General features: G+C 54.0%; 1 protein-coding gene across 5 annotated transcripts in view; it reads right to left on the minus strand.

Moving 5' to 3' along the window:
• Window positions 1–16,607, minus strand: part of BCAR3 (BCAR3 adaptor protein, NSP family member) — a 201,155-nt gene that overhangs the window by 12,493 nt on the left and 172,055 nt on the right. For all 5 annotated transcript variants that reach the window (XM_034653930.1, XM_034653929.1, XM_002917933.4 and 2 more), the window contains 5 exons: window positions 15,418–15,860; window positions 12,120–12,223; window positions 10,400–11,052; window positions 5,407–5,522; window positions 1,632–1,803 (listed from right to left, as the gene is read on the minus strand). In XM_034653930.1, the coding sequence (XP_034509821.1) occupies window positions 1,632–1,803; window positions 5,407–5,522; window positions 10,400–11,052; window positions 12,120–12,223; window positions 15,418–15,860 (1,488 nt within the window). The remainder of the gene's footprint in view (window positions 1–1,631; window positions 1,804–5,406; window positions 5,523–10,399; window positions 11,053–12,119; window positions 12,224–15,417; window positions 15,861–16,607) is intronic.

Consider the following 16,607-nt stretch of genomic DNA (forward strand, 5'->3'; position numbering starts at 1 on the left):
GGCACCAGCAGGTCTGCTGGGACAGAAAGAAGGCGATTTGTCTTCCTCTGGCCACCCGACCGCCCACCCCCTGCACCTCTATCTTCTCACTGTCCCTTCTTTTTCCCTCCCTGAAGCATCTGCCTTTCCCGAAGCAGCCCTGGCCTCTCATCTGGGCCCATCTCCTGGGTGCTCTTTCTTGATACTAGAGGCCAAGAAGAGAAGGATGATGACACGCAGGAGTGACGTGATTCCCCTCTCAGCCTTCCCCGGGTCTGCCACAGCCCTCCCCCCGCAGTGCCCTAGCTCACTGCGGAATACCCAGGAGGACTGCATGCCCTCGCTGCTGAGGTGCTCCAGCAGGGAAGAGTCTGAGGCTGCGGGAGGCAAGGGAGCCCCCTGCACAGGTGCATTACGATGCGCGGGCAGAAGTCCCTAACGCCTGAGTGCGAGGTCATGGATGGCAAGCACACGATCCCACAAACCTGCTCTTGACTACTCTCAGAGGAAACTCTGGGCTGGAGAGCTGCACGCAGATTAGCCTGTTGCCTCAGCTTTCCAAAATTAGAGGCCGTTTTGGATAAGAAGAAATAAATATGATGCAAATTAAAAATGGTTGAATGAAAAATTATAACCCCTGTTATTCTAGGAGTCAGCGTATCATGAAAATACAGCTGTATTTGCTTATTTCGAACATGGATCGTGCAAAATGCCTGTGCGTCTAAGGAGTTTTCAAATTCTCAGGATGTTGTAATTGGAATTGATTCCCCGCAGAATTTCCTGGTGAAGGCCCTAAGTTTTTCAGCTTGTCTTTAAGGTGACCTTGCTTTAATGCCAGGAAATGAGGCTCCTAACATGCTCTGACTTGCAGGACATGTGACTGTGGCGTCTTCCCTAGCGGCAGCAGCAGATTTTCCGTGAGCGCCTAGCAGGCTTCCAGCGACAGTCTGTAGTTAGGAAACAGCCAAGCTAAATGCCCAGTGGTTTTGGTGTTACTGGTTGCAGACTGGGTTTATAGGACTGGAGGGCCCTGAGGGCGAGATTACAAACATCTCGGGCTTGCGGGGCAGAACAGAAATGGGAAGCTGACTCCGGGCAGTCAAGATGACAGAACTACTTTCCTCTATAAAGTCCGTTTGATTTAAATACAGGCTTTCAGGTTTGACACTCATCCTAAAAACCCATCCAAGCAGATAAATTCAAAGTGACCGACTTCAGAAACTCTAATTAGGGGGTGATAATGGTAGATAGGCTAGAAATCTAAATTTTTTAATAGACGTCTTTTTTAGGTGACCCGAGGAACATAGTTTTGAGACAAACCACTCTGGGGATTCTCAGAGATAAGCTCCCCAAATGTCTGGTGACGCAGATGGAACAGTCTCTCTCTTTTACGACACACGGTAGCCAGACGTATCATCCTAATTGGTTAAGGAATACCAATTGCTCTTGAGGACGGCTCTTCTTGTAACACCAAGGAGAAAGTGCTGTCAACAATGATCCTATTTTTAAAAACAGAGCTGGAACACTTAGGAACTGCTTTAGCTCTGATGTAGTCTACCTTTCGAGACTAAGAGCGTGGGTGATTTGCTAAACCTGGGTTTGCAGACCCACTTTCAGAACCACAAAGGCGCACTGATCCAGGGGAAATTTACCTGTGGCATTTCCAGGGCTTTCATAATGGCTGAGAAAGAATAGAGGTCCCCCATGGAGTCTTTCAGTTCCACTGCCACCTGGATGATCCTGTTGAGGGTGGCCGCTCGGTCCTCCAGAGTGCCCGTGCAGCCCAGAATGTCCACTGCAATGCAGATGGCCATCGTGTTGTGTCTGGGAGGGAGGAGATCAGTGGTCAGGCCCAGGGCAGACAGAACTAGGGGGAAAGGGATACAAACCAGCCAGGAGAAGGACTAGATTTGTGCCATTTGCTGTTTTGCCCTGTGATGTGCTGGCAGCTCAGACAATCTGGGTGTCGATTTCAATGACGAGACCTGCCCCCCCATGGGCTGACAGCAGCAGGGCCCAGGGTAGGCCTCAGAGGGTGCACTAGTTAAGAGTCAGAAAGGACGGACACTCCAGGACAGGGCCACATTCAACCCTGCATCTGGGGGCACGAAGAGGCCCTCCAGGGATGAAGCTGCTTAGAGGTAATGGGGCTCCTTGTACTTTCCACCACAAGAGGCCTGGGGAGACCCCTGGTCCCTCAACACGCTGGGGAATCCCATCCTCAGGGAAGCCCTGGGCCACCTCCGCTGTGCAGCCTGGACTGGGGAATGGAAGGAACAGCAAAATGAGAGAATATGCTTGACCTAAGACGATGAGACGGGTCTTGGAAAAGAAAAAGGAATAAGGAACTAAGAATGGAGAGTCCGTGGCTCTTGGTCAAGAGGCCGGAAGGTGAATGGAGATGTGGACAAAGACCACATGGTTGACCGACAGGAGTTTCCCTGTAAAGTCAGACCCTAATAAAGAGAAATCTTGTATCTGCCAACAATCCTACCTTTTCTCATCCTGTACTACCCGGGTCAAGCTCACAGACCCACAACAGGAAGCAGAGTGATCTTTTCCCCACATGACAATGGGACTAATATGAACCGGGTCATAGGGCAGTCTGCTGATGGCAGTTGGCATAGACTGCAATCCTTTCCTTCTCTCCCTCAATCAGGACCAGGGAGTTGACTGCATTGGACCAGAATGGTGTCCATTAAATTTCCTCTAGGCCGTGGGACCAATGCCAGAGGTGAAGCCCCTGTTCATAGCTATGGTTACCAAAATACGACGTCTTTGACACTCCGGGGCCCACTTGTTCTCCAGGTTCACAGCCAAGGATGTTACTCCATGGCCGTGCTCCTTTCTGTGCCCACAGAGGCCCATGGTGTTGAGTTCACTCTCAGTGCCTTGAGCCAACACTGGCATGATTCGTCAGGTGGCTAGCCCTACCCCTTTCTCTAGTCATTATGAAATAAGTGATGATCTCTGCTGTCTCTGAGTGTGTGTGAGTGTGTGTGTGTGTGTGTGTGTGTGTGTGTGTGGTGCTTACTCGAGGTGTGACCACAGGCTGTTACCTAACTGCTCCACTCCTCCACTTCTTCACTGTAAAACTAGGAGCAACAGTGAGAAGGAGAGAGGGTGTGGGGCTGTCACAATCACTAGAGTGCCCATCGCCGATAGGCCCCTAGCAAATGGTAGTTGTGACCACAACTGTGTCTGTGCACATCTTTCTCTGCAACTTGGTCCATTTTGTCTGTCTCTATCTAGCTCTTTTTTTCCCTCTCTTCTTCCTGATGTCTTCGTTAATGGATCCTAACATAAAGTATATTTTTATTGCTTGCTGAATTTACTGAAGAATTTTCTTACTTATATGCAGTGTTAAGATTAAGCTGAGCATTTCAGATGTTTAACTAACAGTAAACTGACTTCCCGTGTTGCCTTCAATTGTTTCTTCTGCTCACTGTTTCTTCCTATGTTTTAAACGGCTCTTAATAAGAGATAGGTTCTCTACTTCTGTCATATCAAGGGTTAGCGGAGTAACTCTATCCATTCATTCAACCGACGTGTACCTAAAACCTCTTACAGCACTACAGGAAAATCTACTTGGTGTGGCAGGGCTGAGGCAGACCCTCAGGTGAATGGTAAGAGGAGGCGGCGCTGAATGTTATACAAAGGACAGCTCCACGCAGTAGGCCTGGAATGGGTGAGGTGTAAGTTAAAAATAAAGGGTGGTCTGTATTTGATTCTCAAACACAAGAAGATGATGTCATCTGACCCTTCGAAATGGCTATCGCCTCAGCCTTTCTTTAGTACACACAGTGTAAGGAAGAAACCCGCTCCCAGGCTCTAGGAGGCAGGTCCTCCAGGTCACCCTGGACAGGAAGCACAGCAAGGAGAGAGGCCCCAGGGAAGTGGTGATGAGGAAAAAGAGGAAACAGATGTAGACAGGCAAGGAAGTCCGAAAACAGCCTGGAGGAGCCGCCAGCCTGCCGACCTCTGCCTGGGCCCGAGTGCATGTCCAACATACCCAACAACACGGATAAAGTAAAGCCTGGAACCTGGGGGATTTGCGCAACATGCCTCGTATGAGCAATGGGGCCGCGTGGCAGCACGGCTCACCTCTGCTGAAACTGTGACCACTGGCCCAGCAACAACAGAGGGCAAAGCTAGCAGAGTGGAGAAGCAGGCCCTTAGGGCTTGGGGAGGGGGGAAGGCTGCCTGCAGAGAGAGGCTAGAATCTAGGAAAGTCTGTAGGAAAAGGAGGAAAAATCACACAATTCTCCAAAGGCATTAAACAAAAAGGATGCTTGAACAAAACTAAGGACCATAACCTAACCTCCTGCCTCCCAGGAGCCCTTCATTTGGCATTCTGGGTGTTTCCCCTCCGTGGCTGGGAAGCCAAAACCACAGCAGCAACAGGGCCGGCTCATCTGCCTTCTGGCCCAGGAACCTCGAAAGTGGCTGTGCGGATGCCCCAGGCTCCCTGGAATGCACCATTTCCTTCTGAGGGGCTGACATCCTAGGACTGAGCTGTCCACCAGCCACATATGGCTATTTACACGCAAAATGGTCAACAGTAAAATACAAGTTGTTCCTCCGTTGCCACATTTCCGGCTCTTCGACAGCCCCCTGTGGTTAGTGGCTACCGTCATGAGCTAAAAGCATTTCAGCCACCTCAGAAAGATGGACGGACAGCACTAATGACCTAGAATGTCCGGGTGTCCGTTACAACCCATGTGTGTGTCATGACAATTAGGAAATTGGCTGGAAAAAACAGGATACTTAAGGTAACAAGGCGGTCTTGCCCAAATCAATGGTCTTTTCATGTGTGTCAACAAGTCCAGCGTCTGCAGCAACATGGGAATCTAGTGTGGCACTTCTCTTAAAAACCCGCCTTGCTAGTTCTTTTTCATTTCTAAGTCTCCGAGGCTCCAGCATGCAGGTTTCAGCAGGCCGCAGGGGCCCTGGCTCCTCGAGGACTGCAGGAAGGGGGCACTGAGGCATCAGAGGCTGGGGGACCTGAGTGCCGCCCTCCCCTGCCCACCTCGCAAAGAAAACACTGTTCGGATTCTGTTCTTCCTGACTTTTCCCACAAACTCCCACTTAATCCTAGTGCGACCTTGAACTCTGAAGAGAAAGAGCAGCCTCCGCTCAGTGAGGTGGGGCTGTGGAGGGGCAAGAGGTCGGGTTCCCCCCGTGGCGGCAGGGGTGACTTATGCTAGCACGGCCCACAGTCTCTTCTGTCCTCCACTCCCTCCCGGGGCACGGACAGGACCGTGTTCCTTGTCCCCAGACTTGCTCTGTGCTCCCTCTTTGTGCATCTCTGGGAGTTCTGTGGCTGAGTCCCCTGGGAGAAGGGAAGGGCTCCGGCCGCGCCGGCCCTGGGCCCCTGGCTGCTGTGCAAGCGGTGGCGCTCAAAGCGCGGGGGACGGCACTGCTCACCTTTCAATTATGTCCAGGCGCAGCTGGCGGCCATAAGGCAAGGTAATGAGTTCCAGGCCCGAGCTCACGCCCATGCTCTTCCGCATCTCTTCCGAGACTTCAAGTATCCGAGCGACCTGTCAGGCACACGAGATGAAACACACCGGCTCAGCAAGTGCGCTCGCCGCGAACACCAGCGTAGCTCGCGAAAAGAAACACACCAAACTGGGACGGTGTGGAGGCCCTTGCTGCGTCTCGATATGGGCAGCAGCATCCCCAAGCAGTTTTTAGATGAGATGTGAGGGTTCTAGGACACCACTGGAATAGAAACCTGGAGAGGAAAGCACCTGCAGACCTGGCGTTTCTGGCGCACAGGGAGCGGCGTCGCTCTGCCGGCTGCTGACCACCGGCTGGTGCCGCTGCCGCCAGCAGGGCCCGCGAGCGCTAGTGCGCCCGGGGCGGCGCGTCCCCGCCGCGGAACAGCAGAACGGCCAACTGTGGCCAAGCGCTCCGCGCCCGCTGCGGCCGGCTCTGCCGTTCCTGTTCTCACTTACCGGCGGGGGGGGGGGGCNGGCGGCTGGCTGCTATTACCCTTAATTACACCTCTCCTGCGCTCACTCAAGGCACCACACATCTGGAAACCATTAGAAACATGTACAGCGATTTGAAACCCGAGGTCTCAAGCACACCCCCTTCTCCCCCTAGGAGGCCTTCCTTCAAGAAAATCTTTCTTCGTCCCAGCCAGCTCTCCCAGCCTGGCTCTGGTGTGTAATCATCTATCGTCTATCGGCACCAGGTATTAGCCAGCCATTTGTATTACATGCGGCCTCGATATGTTAGAACCGAGTCACCGCATCTCGAACACCAGCCTAGGGACCCTTTGCAGCATGCTGACGCCTAATGATGCAACTAGCAGACGCTGCGTCTAATCGACTCTGGACACGTGGCAGGCACAGAACAATGCCTCTCCTCTATCTGCTGGAGTTGTCCTTGACTATAATAATCCCAGGCATCGAAACAGTCCAGATGCCTTTGTAATAGGCCACAAAAAACACCTGAAGTTTGGCTGGTATTATTAACCCTGACCCTTAACTTCTGTGGATGAGCAAAGGGAACCACTGTCAGCCCTGAAGAAATGGACCTGTGGGAATTAGCAATCCAGGGGCAGACTGGGAAACAGGGTGCAGTGTCCCCATTTCTAACGCAGCTGCTAAGTTCACCTTTCTCAAGGACTTTGCAAAGGATCAAATAACTTTAATGCTATTTGAAAATCCGGGTTGTCAACCACTGGCACGTAGAAGAGGAAAGAATTGTGACCAGATCTCTAGAAAGGGATTTACACCTTGACCACGGTCAGGCAACCCAGATGTATATACCCCAGCCACCTATGGTCACACACTTGGCTTGCTTGTTTAGACAGCTGCCCCATCAGAGGCTCCAAAGCCCGTCTCCAGGGTGGTGGGCACCCTCCAATTCAGTCTGTGTCATGAGATTCAGACTCATCACTGATTCAGTTTTGTGCCGGAAGCACTAGTAACCAGAGTGATCCCTGCTCTGGGAGAGAAGCCTCCAAGTCGGTTTTCCTTCAGTGCAAACATGCACCCCCTGGGTCACTTTCCTGGGGGTGTGCCGGGATATGCCGACACCTGCTTGCCCCGAGGCTGAGCTAGGAAAGGGGATCCTAAGCTCACGCTGCAGAACTTGGATTCGAGTCTCTGGGAAAACGCTCAGAGCCATGCAGCTCAGAGATAGAGGAGGGCGGACTCTTCTGGAGCATTTACTATGAGACAGACCCGGCAGGCAACTTCAGGCAACTTCAGCACTCCCGGATGAGGCAGCCCAGCCCCCCTCTGCTCTTCTGGTCTCAATTATCCTGGCTCTGCAGGATCTCCAAACTGCCTGAGGGAGCTGCTGCAGTGGCCCCCCGGGGCTGTTGGCTGGGGCCTGGCTCTCCTCCCAGCTGCTAAGGGATCTTCTGAACTGCAAAGAGACTGCCCGGTTCTGCCCACCATCTCTGCTGCCTGTGCACGTAAGGGCCTGTCTTCCTCACTGAACTGTGAAGTGCTTTGAAGCAACAACCAGCATGAGCCCAGGAGTAGAGACTTAACATCCAAGGAAAGAGCTGCGAGTCCCTCCCCTCCCCCACCCCTACCCCCACTTTTGCTGCGCACGAAGTGAGTCCTCTGTAAACTGAACCCTTGACAGTGGAGTCTCTGCGCATGTCCGCTGCTTGCCGCCCAGAAGATGGTTTTCCCATTCTTCATCTGGTCGATTCCTAGTCAGCCTTTAAAACTCATCTCAGACATCCCCTCTCTGAACCCCCACCCTTCCCCACGTTCAAGACCCTGCTTCCGTGGCCCCACAGCTCCTGTGCCTCCCCCTGCAGAGTATTTCCCACCTGGGGCGTGGTCTAAAGTCCTATATCACTGTCCCCCTCCAGCACATCCCCCACGGTGGCCCCACCCGGCGCACAGCAGCTGCTCAGGCGAACAAGCAAACACCTAGCCTCACTCTGGCCCAGGCATGGTGTGTGGAGGGCTCTACCTAAGTTATTTCATTGAGTCTTAGTCCTCACAACCACCTGGGTAGCTGGTATGGTTCTCCTCCTTTTATAGGTGGGGACAGAAAAAACTGGAAAGTTGAGAGCCTGAATTAGACTCAGGGATTTCATCCCCAGAGGCCAACTTTCACCTACCAGCCCCACTTCTAGATACTGCAACACGTGGGTTGGGGACAGGCTGCACTCTGGGTGAGGCCAGGGTGGTGCCCATTTGCAGGTAGAGAGGGGCTCAGTGGATGCCCACCCCAACCCTGCCCCAGGAGGGGCCGGACACTGCAGGACAGGCAGCCTTGAGGCACTCAGGACCACCCACTGTCATGACGGCCTTTCTGGGCATCAGCCCGGGCTCTGCACGGGGTGGGAACCAGCACTTGGCCCTGCCTGGTGGTCACTACATTTGGAGTGGGTAACAACAGCCCGTCTATTTCCCTCAGAGACGCTGATTGTGCCTGCTTTGTTGGCAAAGCCCTAAAGTCAGTGGTTCCAGGAACAGAATAAGGAAATGGCAGTGGACTCAGGAGGAAGGGAAGGAAGGGGGGAGGGAGGAAGGAAGACTATAATCAGCCCTGCCCTCAGGGACTGAAGGTGAGCAGAGTCAGGCGGACTTCTGCTCCAGATCTCCGCCTCACTGCCAGGGGGCTCCATCCAGCCCTTCTTCCAGGGGTGCCTAAAGGCAAACGGGAGAGGGGCCCAACCAGGACAAAATACAACGAAAGAAACCAAACAAGAAAAAGGGCAGGCTTCATGTTCCTTCAGTCAAGAGCAGATTTGAGCTCCAAATTCATGACTGCCAAGGTGGTGGGAACATTCTGGACCCTCCTGCCAAAGGGGAGTCAGGCATTTCACCTCCTCCTAGACCCTCCTAAATCCTCCAAGCACTGTTTGAAGTCACAGGGAAGAAGGATTCCTTTCCTCCTGGGAACTAGGCTGTTCTGTCAACCCCGATCCATGTTTCTACAAAGAGCTTCCTGTACGGAGAACTCAGGCAGGTTCACACCAGACTCCTGGCCTGTTGGCGTACCAAGGCCCCGGCCCATAACTAGAACAGGAATCTGAAATCCTCTTCCTGCCTGAACGGGTTTAGCCCGCTTTTAAGTGAGGTAAGCATTTAATATGACCTGGGAGCGCTGCCCAAGGACACCCAGCCCACCACGTGAACAAATCCTTGTTCTTCAGCACTGCCCCTTTCCTGGTTCTTTCCCAGGGCGCCCCCACCCCCACAACACGCACGCACGCACACAGGGACTACCTCCCAGGCCTCTTCCAGGTGCTGGGTTTGCGGAGCTCAGAACAGCTAGCACTTGCTTCAAATTCCTCAAGGCTGTTTTGGGAGGCCTCCTGTCCCCCTGTGACCTCCGTCAACTAGGGACTCCCCAGGGGGGTGCTCAGGGAATGCATTTCCTGCCATGAGTCATGACCCAGGATATTTATTTAGGAAAACTCAGTTCCTAAACAGGCCCTGAACTTTGAAGGTAATTGACTTCACTGAACTACAAATGAATAAGGGCTTTAAATCTCACTAAGGCCTTCCCTGTCACTCCAATGCATGGATTTGTCTCTATGACTGAGGGGTAGGCTGAGCCCCTCCCAGCCTGAGACACTTGTTTTCTAGAAAGATCTCTCAAGGGATAACCTTGCCATGGGGTCACTTAGGAACAAAAGCTGCCCATATCTAAAAGAAATGCTTCCTATCAAAATTGATGATGATATAAACATATTTATTTAGTCATGAAAAGATAGTCATGCTATGTTGTTTGGTCAAAGACTCAGGGTTTAAAATGGCATGTTTAGAAAAAAAATAAAACAGAATCATCTGTTTAGGCCTGTGGTAAACACACACATATGCATGAAATTATTTACATGTATCTGTTTTCAGAGCAAATGTTAACCATTGTGATCAGGAAACTAGACTTTGTATAATTTTTTTTCTTTTAAACTATATTTTATAATTTTTCTAAACTGACCAAGTATTTCTTGTGAAAAAAATCAAGGATAAATTTAAGAATGTTTATTCTTAAGCCCACTTTAGTAACAATAAATATATGATGTGTGTGTATTTGTATACATAATGTATCATATGTAATAAAGTAACAATAACCTAGGCTCTGCTACTCCAGAAAGTATATTTCCATCTTCAGTCCTGTCTCCTTGGCCTTGACTTTCCCGGTTCTGACGGAGCTGAGGCCAGGGAGGACCCTGCAGCTGGCGAGGGAGGCCTGGCCTGAGCAGGAGCCCGCCATCCCCTTGCCCGAGGGGAGTTTTACAAGCTTCCGGCCCGGGCAAAGGTTGTCCCAGGCCTGTGCTTCCCACCCTTTAAATAAATCCCCACCCAGGTTATCTCCTGACTTCTTCCATGAGCCACGCACTTCAAGGGTGAGGTGGAGCGAGACCAGCCTGTCGTCTCCTTCCAGACTTCCTGAAGCCAGAGCAAAACCCACCTGCCTGGGCACTTACCACGCAGTCTGTGCTCAGCATGTGCTGGGCGATGACCTTGGGGTCATGCTTAGTGAACAGCTCTTTTGCCCGCTTCAGCATTGCTGTTTCCAGGGGCTTGTTCTCAGGAGGAAGCAGCTTCGATTCAAAGTCGTTGGGTCGGAATGAGGAGACAGTCTCCAGACGGGGCAGCACGAACTCGGCCTCATCCTCCTTCGGCCCCTGGTCCATCTGCACGGCCGGCACCTCCCAGGGCCCTGCCCCGTCATCATCGAGGATCAAGTAGTTGGTGCCGGAGTTCCGGGGACCCGGCACCCCATTCTGCTTAGCTGTTAGCAGCTCCACGTAGCTGTCCTGGGCACAGAGGGGCGGCCCCGCTCCCTGGTCACAGCCGGCCGCGAAGTCTGGGTTCAGTTCACAGTAGTTGGCCTCTGAGTTGAGCCAGGGGGACGGAGACAGGGGAGCCTTGAGGAAGGATGCCTTGCAGGGTTTGGGGGGCGGCTTGGGGCACAGCTGGCTGTCTGAGCCCCTCAGGGCCTCCCCTGCCCTAGTGTCCGAGGAGACCCTCTGAACCAATGCCGGGCTCAGGGTGGGCTCACTGCCCGTCCTGAAAACGGGTGAGTTTGGGCGGGGGCTTGTGTCCACCCCTCGGGACTGAGGGGGCAGCTTACAGCCTGTGGAGGATAAGAAAGGGTCAGGAAAAGGTCAGCTGTGTGGGGAACACAAAGCAAAACTGGAGTGACAACTCTCCGGCCCTCCGTTCATGCCCCTGGGTTTCAATGTTTACTGCCCAAAGACAACTTGGTAGGACCCCCCCCACTTCTAGCGCAGTCCAGAGCATTTCGAGGGCTGGCTGGCCGCACCCCACTTCTGGGGGATTCTAAATCCCAGAGTCTACCAGGAGCTGGGCTGCAGTGCATTTTATGGTCAGAGAAGGTTAGTACAGTCAGAACAGGACAAGACGCGGCGCCTGGAGGGCAGTGAGTAATCTCGTCTTGCCCTAAGAAAGAGAAGTCTTCAGTCACATAGCATAAGGGCCTGAGTCACTCTCATGGCCAGGGTGGATCCAGCCAGCCTTGAGGGAGAGCTGGAGGCATCCCAGGAAGGGGGGACAAGATGCTGAGCTAACCCACATAGAAGTGGTTCACCAAGAGGCATTGCGAAAATCACCCTGTGGGCCCAAGGAAGGTCAGTTATGGAAAACATGAACAACCACCCATGGCTCACTAACACCGTTTCTTACAGGGTCTGCCCACATCCCACAGCTCCTCGCTCCTCTGGCTGCGAAAGGAGAACGGAGAGGAGGAGGGGTCTGTCTGGGCGGCTGTTCCCCCAGGAACCCCAGCACTGACCCAACCCCCTCTGCCCAGGGAGGGCACAGAGAGCGGCTCCTCTTTTAGCGGGTGAGCGTGGGTCAGAAACCCTGGGTTCAAATGCTGGCTTAACCATGGGCTGGACGGGTAACTCTGGATGAGTTATTTCACCTCTGTGCCTCAGTTTCCTCAGCAATGAGAAGAGGATCATCATTTCCGCTCTGAAGGTTTGCTATAAGGCTTAAAAGCTAGCTAGCACACAAAGTGACCCTCATCCAGATTCAGTTCTACAAACCCCTCACCCCCCTGCCAAAGGCACAGAGCCTGTGTCCTCCTCACATCAGGGCACCAGACCGCGCAGGGAAACAGCCTGAAGGAAATCAGGCTAACACTGTCGTCCTCCTCCCAGAAAAGTCCCAAAGACCTACCAAGAGGCAGGTAACTTTCCGACTGGTGCGCTTTGAGAGATAAGGCTCTTCTGTCCTGCATGTGATCCAGGCAGGCTGGCTGGCTACCGCTCTTCTCTTTATTTCTGAAGCAAAAGATAAGTGAAGCAGAAACGTGTCATTAAATCGTAAAACCTTTAGGCAGCGTCATGGAAAGTTTTTAAGAGAAAAGACTGCTTAGAAGGCAAGTGGTACAGCGCATCCAAACAGTAAAGGAATGTCTGCAGGAGGAGGAAATTACTGCTGGGGGCGGTTAACACAGGACTGTGCCCTGGGCTCCATCCCCGAATCCCCAGGACCAATCCAGTCCGGTCCCAGGCTGCCTCCTCTAAGCCCTTTCATCCGGTTGAGCAGAGCAAAGATTTCATGTTCCTCTCAGGAAAATCTGATCAACTGGAATGTGCACTTTTAACAGAGCCTAAAATTACTTACAGACCCAGGAGGAATGACTTGTTGCACTGAAACGCGTTTCCCACCATGCCTTGTGGTGTCGGTTAAGGAGGAAGCTGTGGGGCAGTCTGCATTTCAGTGCCAGTCTCCACGACCCCCAAATAACCCGCAGGGTCACCTGGGGAGCCAGTCACTCTCTTCCTCCTGGAAGGACCAGGGCCCCTCGGCCGGCCTCCTGCTGAGCTGGGGAAGGGCCCAGCCTCGCTGGGAGGCACAGGGCGCAGCCACGCAGGGAAGCAGAGAAATGTCACTTCCCACACAATTTGCTAGCACCCCTCTGCTCCCTTGCCTGTTCAGACTGGGAGTTTCTCTAGCACCCACAAACAGAATCTCTCCTTTGCTAGAAGAGACTTCACTCCACCAGTCAAGTGGTAATGAACTTTAATCGGCCCTCCCGCGAGCTGAGATTACAGAAATCGCAAAGTTCTTTCCTACCTTTGCAAGCACCAAAGGAAAAAGCAAACAAGCCCCCCCAAAAACCCCAAACTCCCAGCAACAGAGAAATTCCAGCAACCCCTCAGAGATAAGGCAGGGCAGAGGGCAAATTCCAAAAGGCAATGGCTTCAGCCAAGCGGTATTTGTGCAATGATCTTCAGAGCGGCCAGACTCCACTGGCCCAAAACCCCCACCTGGGGCGCACACAAGCCGGCCGAGGGCGCACCCCGCCAGCCGGCCAACCGGCGGGCCCGACGTCAGGGAAGGTGCGGGCGCCAAAGGGCCCGGGAGGGCGGGCGGGGCAGCAGGAGGCGCTTCCCCGCGGAGCCCACCCCGCCCCCACGGTTGGACATTCCCGGCCCCGCCGCTGCGCGGCTGCCGGTCGGCTGCCGGTCGGCTGCCGGTGCCAAGAAGTGCTTAAAAAACTGCTTTCACTGGGCAATCAGAAGAGGGGCTCTGTTAGGCCTGCCTCATTGACCAAGAGACTTTCTCAGTATTTCTTTCATTTCTTATCTTAAAAAATAAATTTCTATTCGAAATCCGGGCCTCTGAGAGCAGACCAGGAGGCAGGCACCGCACTGGGCAGGGGTTCTGTGCATTGCCCAATGCTCCCTGGCTCTGTTCATGACATTACCTTCCTCTTCCTCCGTTGAGCAGCCAATCCCTACACTCACAAAAGAAACAGAGGAAGAAATACCCCTTTAATATTTTTAAGGGATCTCAAGTGCATTCTTACTACTAAGAAAAGGAGAGTATCTACGTATCAGTTCTTGCCTCCCTCCCTGCAACTGAGCCCTACATTCTACTGCCCTCCAGAAAATATTTATTATGATTATTCACACCTACGTAGCCCTTTGGCACTGTTCTAAGCACTCTGCAAGTCTTCCATCATTTAACCCTCACAAACCCCATCATTCCAGTCGGGGGAAGTGAGGCCCAGGGAAGGTAAGTAGCTTGATCAGTGGCAGACCAGCATCTGTGACCAGGCCGGCAGGGTCCACAGCCAGATGCTGACTAACATTGACCGGGGCTTCGTGGCAGCACACGGCCTAGTTTGTATTACTCAGAGTCCTGTGTTTTGCTTCTGAATTTTTGCACTCTACCAATTACAGTTTATGACATTTCCTCCTGTCCAGAAAGAAAACCAGTGAGTGGAAGAAAACATGTTGGTTTAAGTGCGTAAGTTTAGATGCCAGGGAGCCAGAGAAGGGGGGCTGTGTCACCAAGGGGCTGGAGCTAGTCTCCACCCTGCCAAGCCCGCCTTTTCCCTGCTCTCCTTCTCTGAACAGTCAGAGAGCAGCACAGGCACCCAGCTCCATGAGAGACAGGTCCTGTGTGAAGACAGCACGCACCACTGGTCATCGAGGGCAGGGCCTCAGCTGGTCATCCAGTCCTCTGGAATCGTCTCTCCCCCATCCCCAGGTTCAGGGCACAGCCCCCAGTCTCTCACTGTCTCCCATCTTAGGAACCCCATCTTTTCTCACCTAGTCAACCACCCTTTCCATGTGGACCAAGCCCTAATCTAAGCCTTCAGGCTGAACTCCCCTCCTGAACCCCCAAACTGTTGCTGGACACTGGCATTCAGAGATAAGCCTATGGTCGAATCTCAGACGCAGCAACTGGTTTTTCCTCCAAAGCCCATCCCCCTCTGGGCCGTCCTGTGGTCTCCGACTCGCCCTTCTCCAACCTTCCCCTCGCACAAGAGTCCCAGGAAGCCAAGGTCCCAGGATCCCCACCCCCCACTACCCCTGAACAGCCTGACCCTCCACGACTCACTGACTGGTCTTCCTGCTCCAAGCTCCCTCCCCTCCAACACATGCCCACCCTGTTCTATTCTCAGGACATTCATCATGTCAAGTCTCTGAGGCTCCCTCAAACCCTTCAGCCTGGCTTTAAGGCCTCCATGATCTGGCTGGGGTCACCTCCCTGAGCCTGCCCCTACCAGCCCCTTACGTGGGCCCTTTGCTTGAGCCCCACCAACCTACCCGCTGCAAGCAACTCTCGTCCTATCGCCCCACGCATGCTCACACTGAGCCCCCGCCTGGAGCACCCTCCCCTTTGCAGCGTCTGTCCGAATCTTCCCTAGTCTTCAGACCGGCCAGAACCCTCCTTTCTCCACAAGTCTCTCCTGGCCAACCCTCCCCTTCCTCTGCAACTGCCTCATTTCACGTTGGCACCTACTCAGTCGGGAACTCATTTCCTCATGACAGCTGCCGAGAAGCCGTTCCTCGTGACAGCACTGCCTCGTGACATCCATCCCAGTAACACCCAGCATTCTCAGTAACATCTCTGATTGTTCCTCGCCGCGGCGAGCGCCTCATCGGCCTCACGAAGCCTGGGCACGTCCAGGGTGCCCCTGCCCGTCCCAGCACCGCCCGACGACGCCCTGACCCACCTGAGGAGGGTTCCCCTGGGCGAGCTCTGCTCCCGGGCCTGCACGCCGCCCACGGTGAGGCTCAGCATCTTGGCCACGTCCGGCCTGCCGTCGGCGAGGCTGGCGTCCCGCGCCCGGCCCGGGGACGTGCCGTAGCGCTCCTCCAGGCAGCGCAGGGGCACCGTCCTGTTGATGGGCTGGAAGATGATGGCCCCGCTCTGCTGGGAGATGGGCCGGCGGTTGCCCACGTAGCAGCGCACCAGGCCAGGGATGGAGTCGAAGCTCTCCCTCTCGAACTGGTACTGCACACGGCTGTAGGCCTCGCTGAGCCGCAGCACCGTGCGGTGGATCTTGAAGTGCTGAGCCAGATTCTTCCACTGACAGGTCAGGACGAAGTTGCCGGGGCTGGACAGAGAGTCCCGAACCAGGAAGTCGCCATCTCGCTGCACGAGGTTTTCCGACACCTTTGGGACAAAATGGTGAGGGGTCGGAAAGGCAAGAGCACATTCCTCCTGAAGGCGGCACCGCTCTGCACTTCTCTGGGCCAACAGAGGACAAGGCCATTCTGGCGCTTCTTCTTCAGTCGGCTCTTTATTTTTCCAAATGCCAGATTCTTAGAAGACCCACTCATTCACTTAAGAACTACTGGACGCCCACCTACCAGGGGCCGGGCTGAGAGCAGTGAGGGAAGCGTCTCCACCGTCACGGTGCTCCCGCACCGAGGGGGGAGCTGCTTGCTCCGTGCAGACACGTGAGCAGCAGGGATGGTGTGTCAGACGTTGTAAAGTTAAGGGAAACGTCAATTGTCAATCGGAAAGGGAGATAAGAAGTGCGGGGTGGGGGGAGGGACGGGGGGGGACGGGGACGGAACAGGGGCTGTTCTCTCAGGGTGGTCAGGAGGGTGTCATGAGAAGAGGACATTTATGCAGACCTGAAGCAAGTAAAGTGACAGAAAATAAAAGAAAGAAGAAAATGCATGGCCAGGGAGCCTGACCCCTCCCCGCCCCCAACAGGCGGAGGAGTGGGTTCTGTTGGCTGGCAGGAGGGGGCCACCCGCAGGGGGAGGCCAGGCGCTGTGGAAGCAGAGACTCGAGCGTGGTGCGGGGCACGCCGCTCGCTGGAGGGCCTGTCAGCTCCGCGTCTCATCTCCCTGGAGGGTTATCTATGTGCGCACATAATCCATGCAAAGCACTAGGGCAGCGCCTGGAACA

This window comes from Ailuropoda melanoleuca, chromosome 2, assembly GCF_002007445.2.
Source record: "Ailuropoda melanoleuca isolate Jingjing chromosome 2, ASM200744v2, whole genome shotgun sequence".
In the NCBI taxonomy this organism is placed as follows: domain Eukaryota; kingdom Metazoa; phylum Chordata; class Mammalia; order Carnivora; family Ursidae; genus Ailuropoda; species Ailuropoda melanoleuca.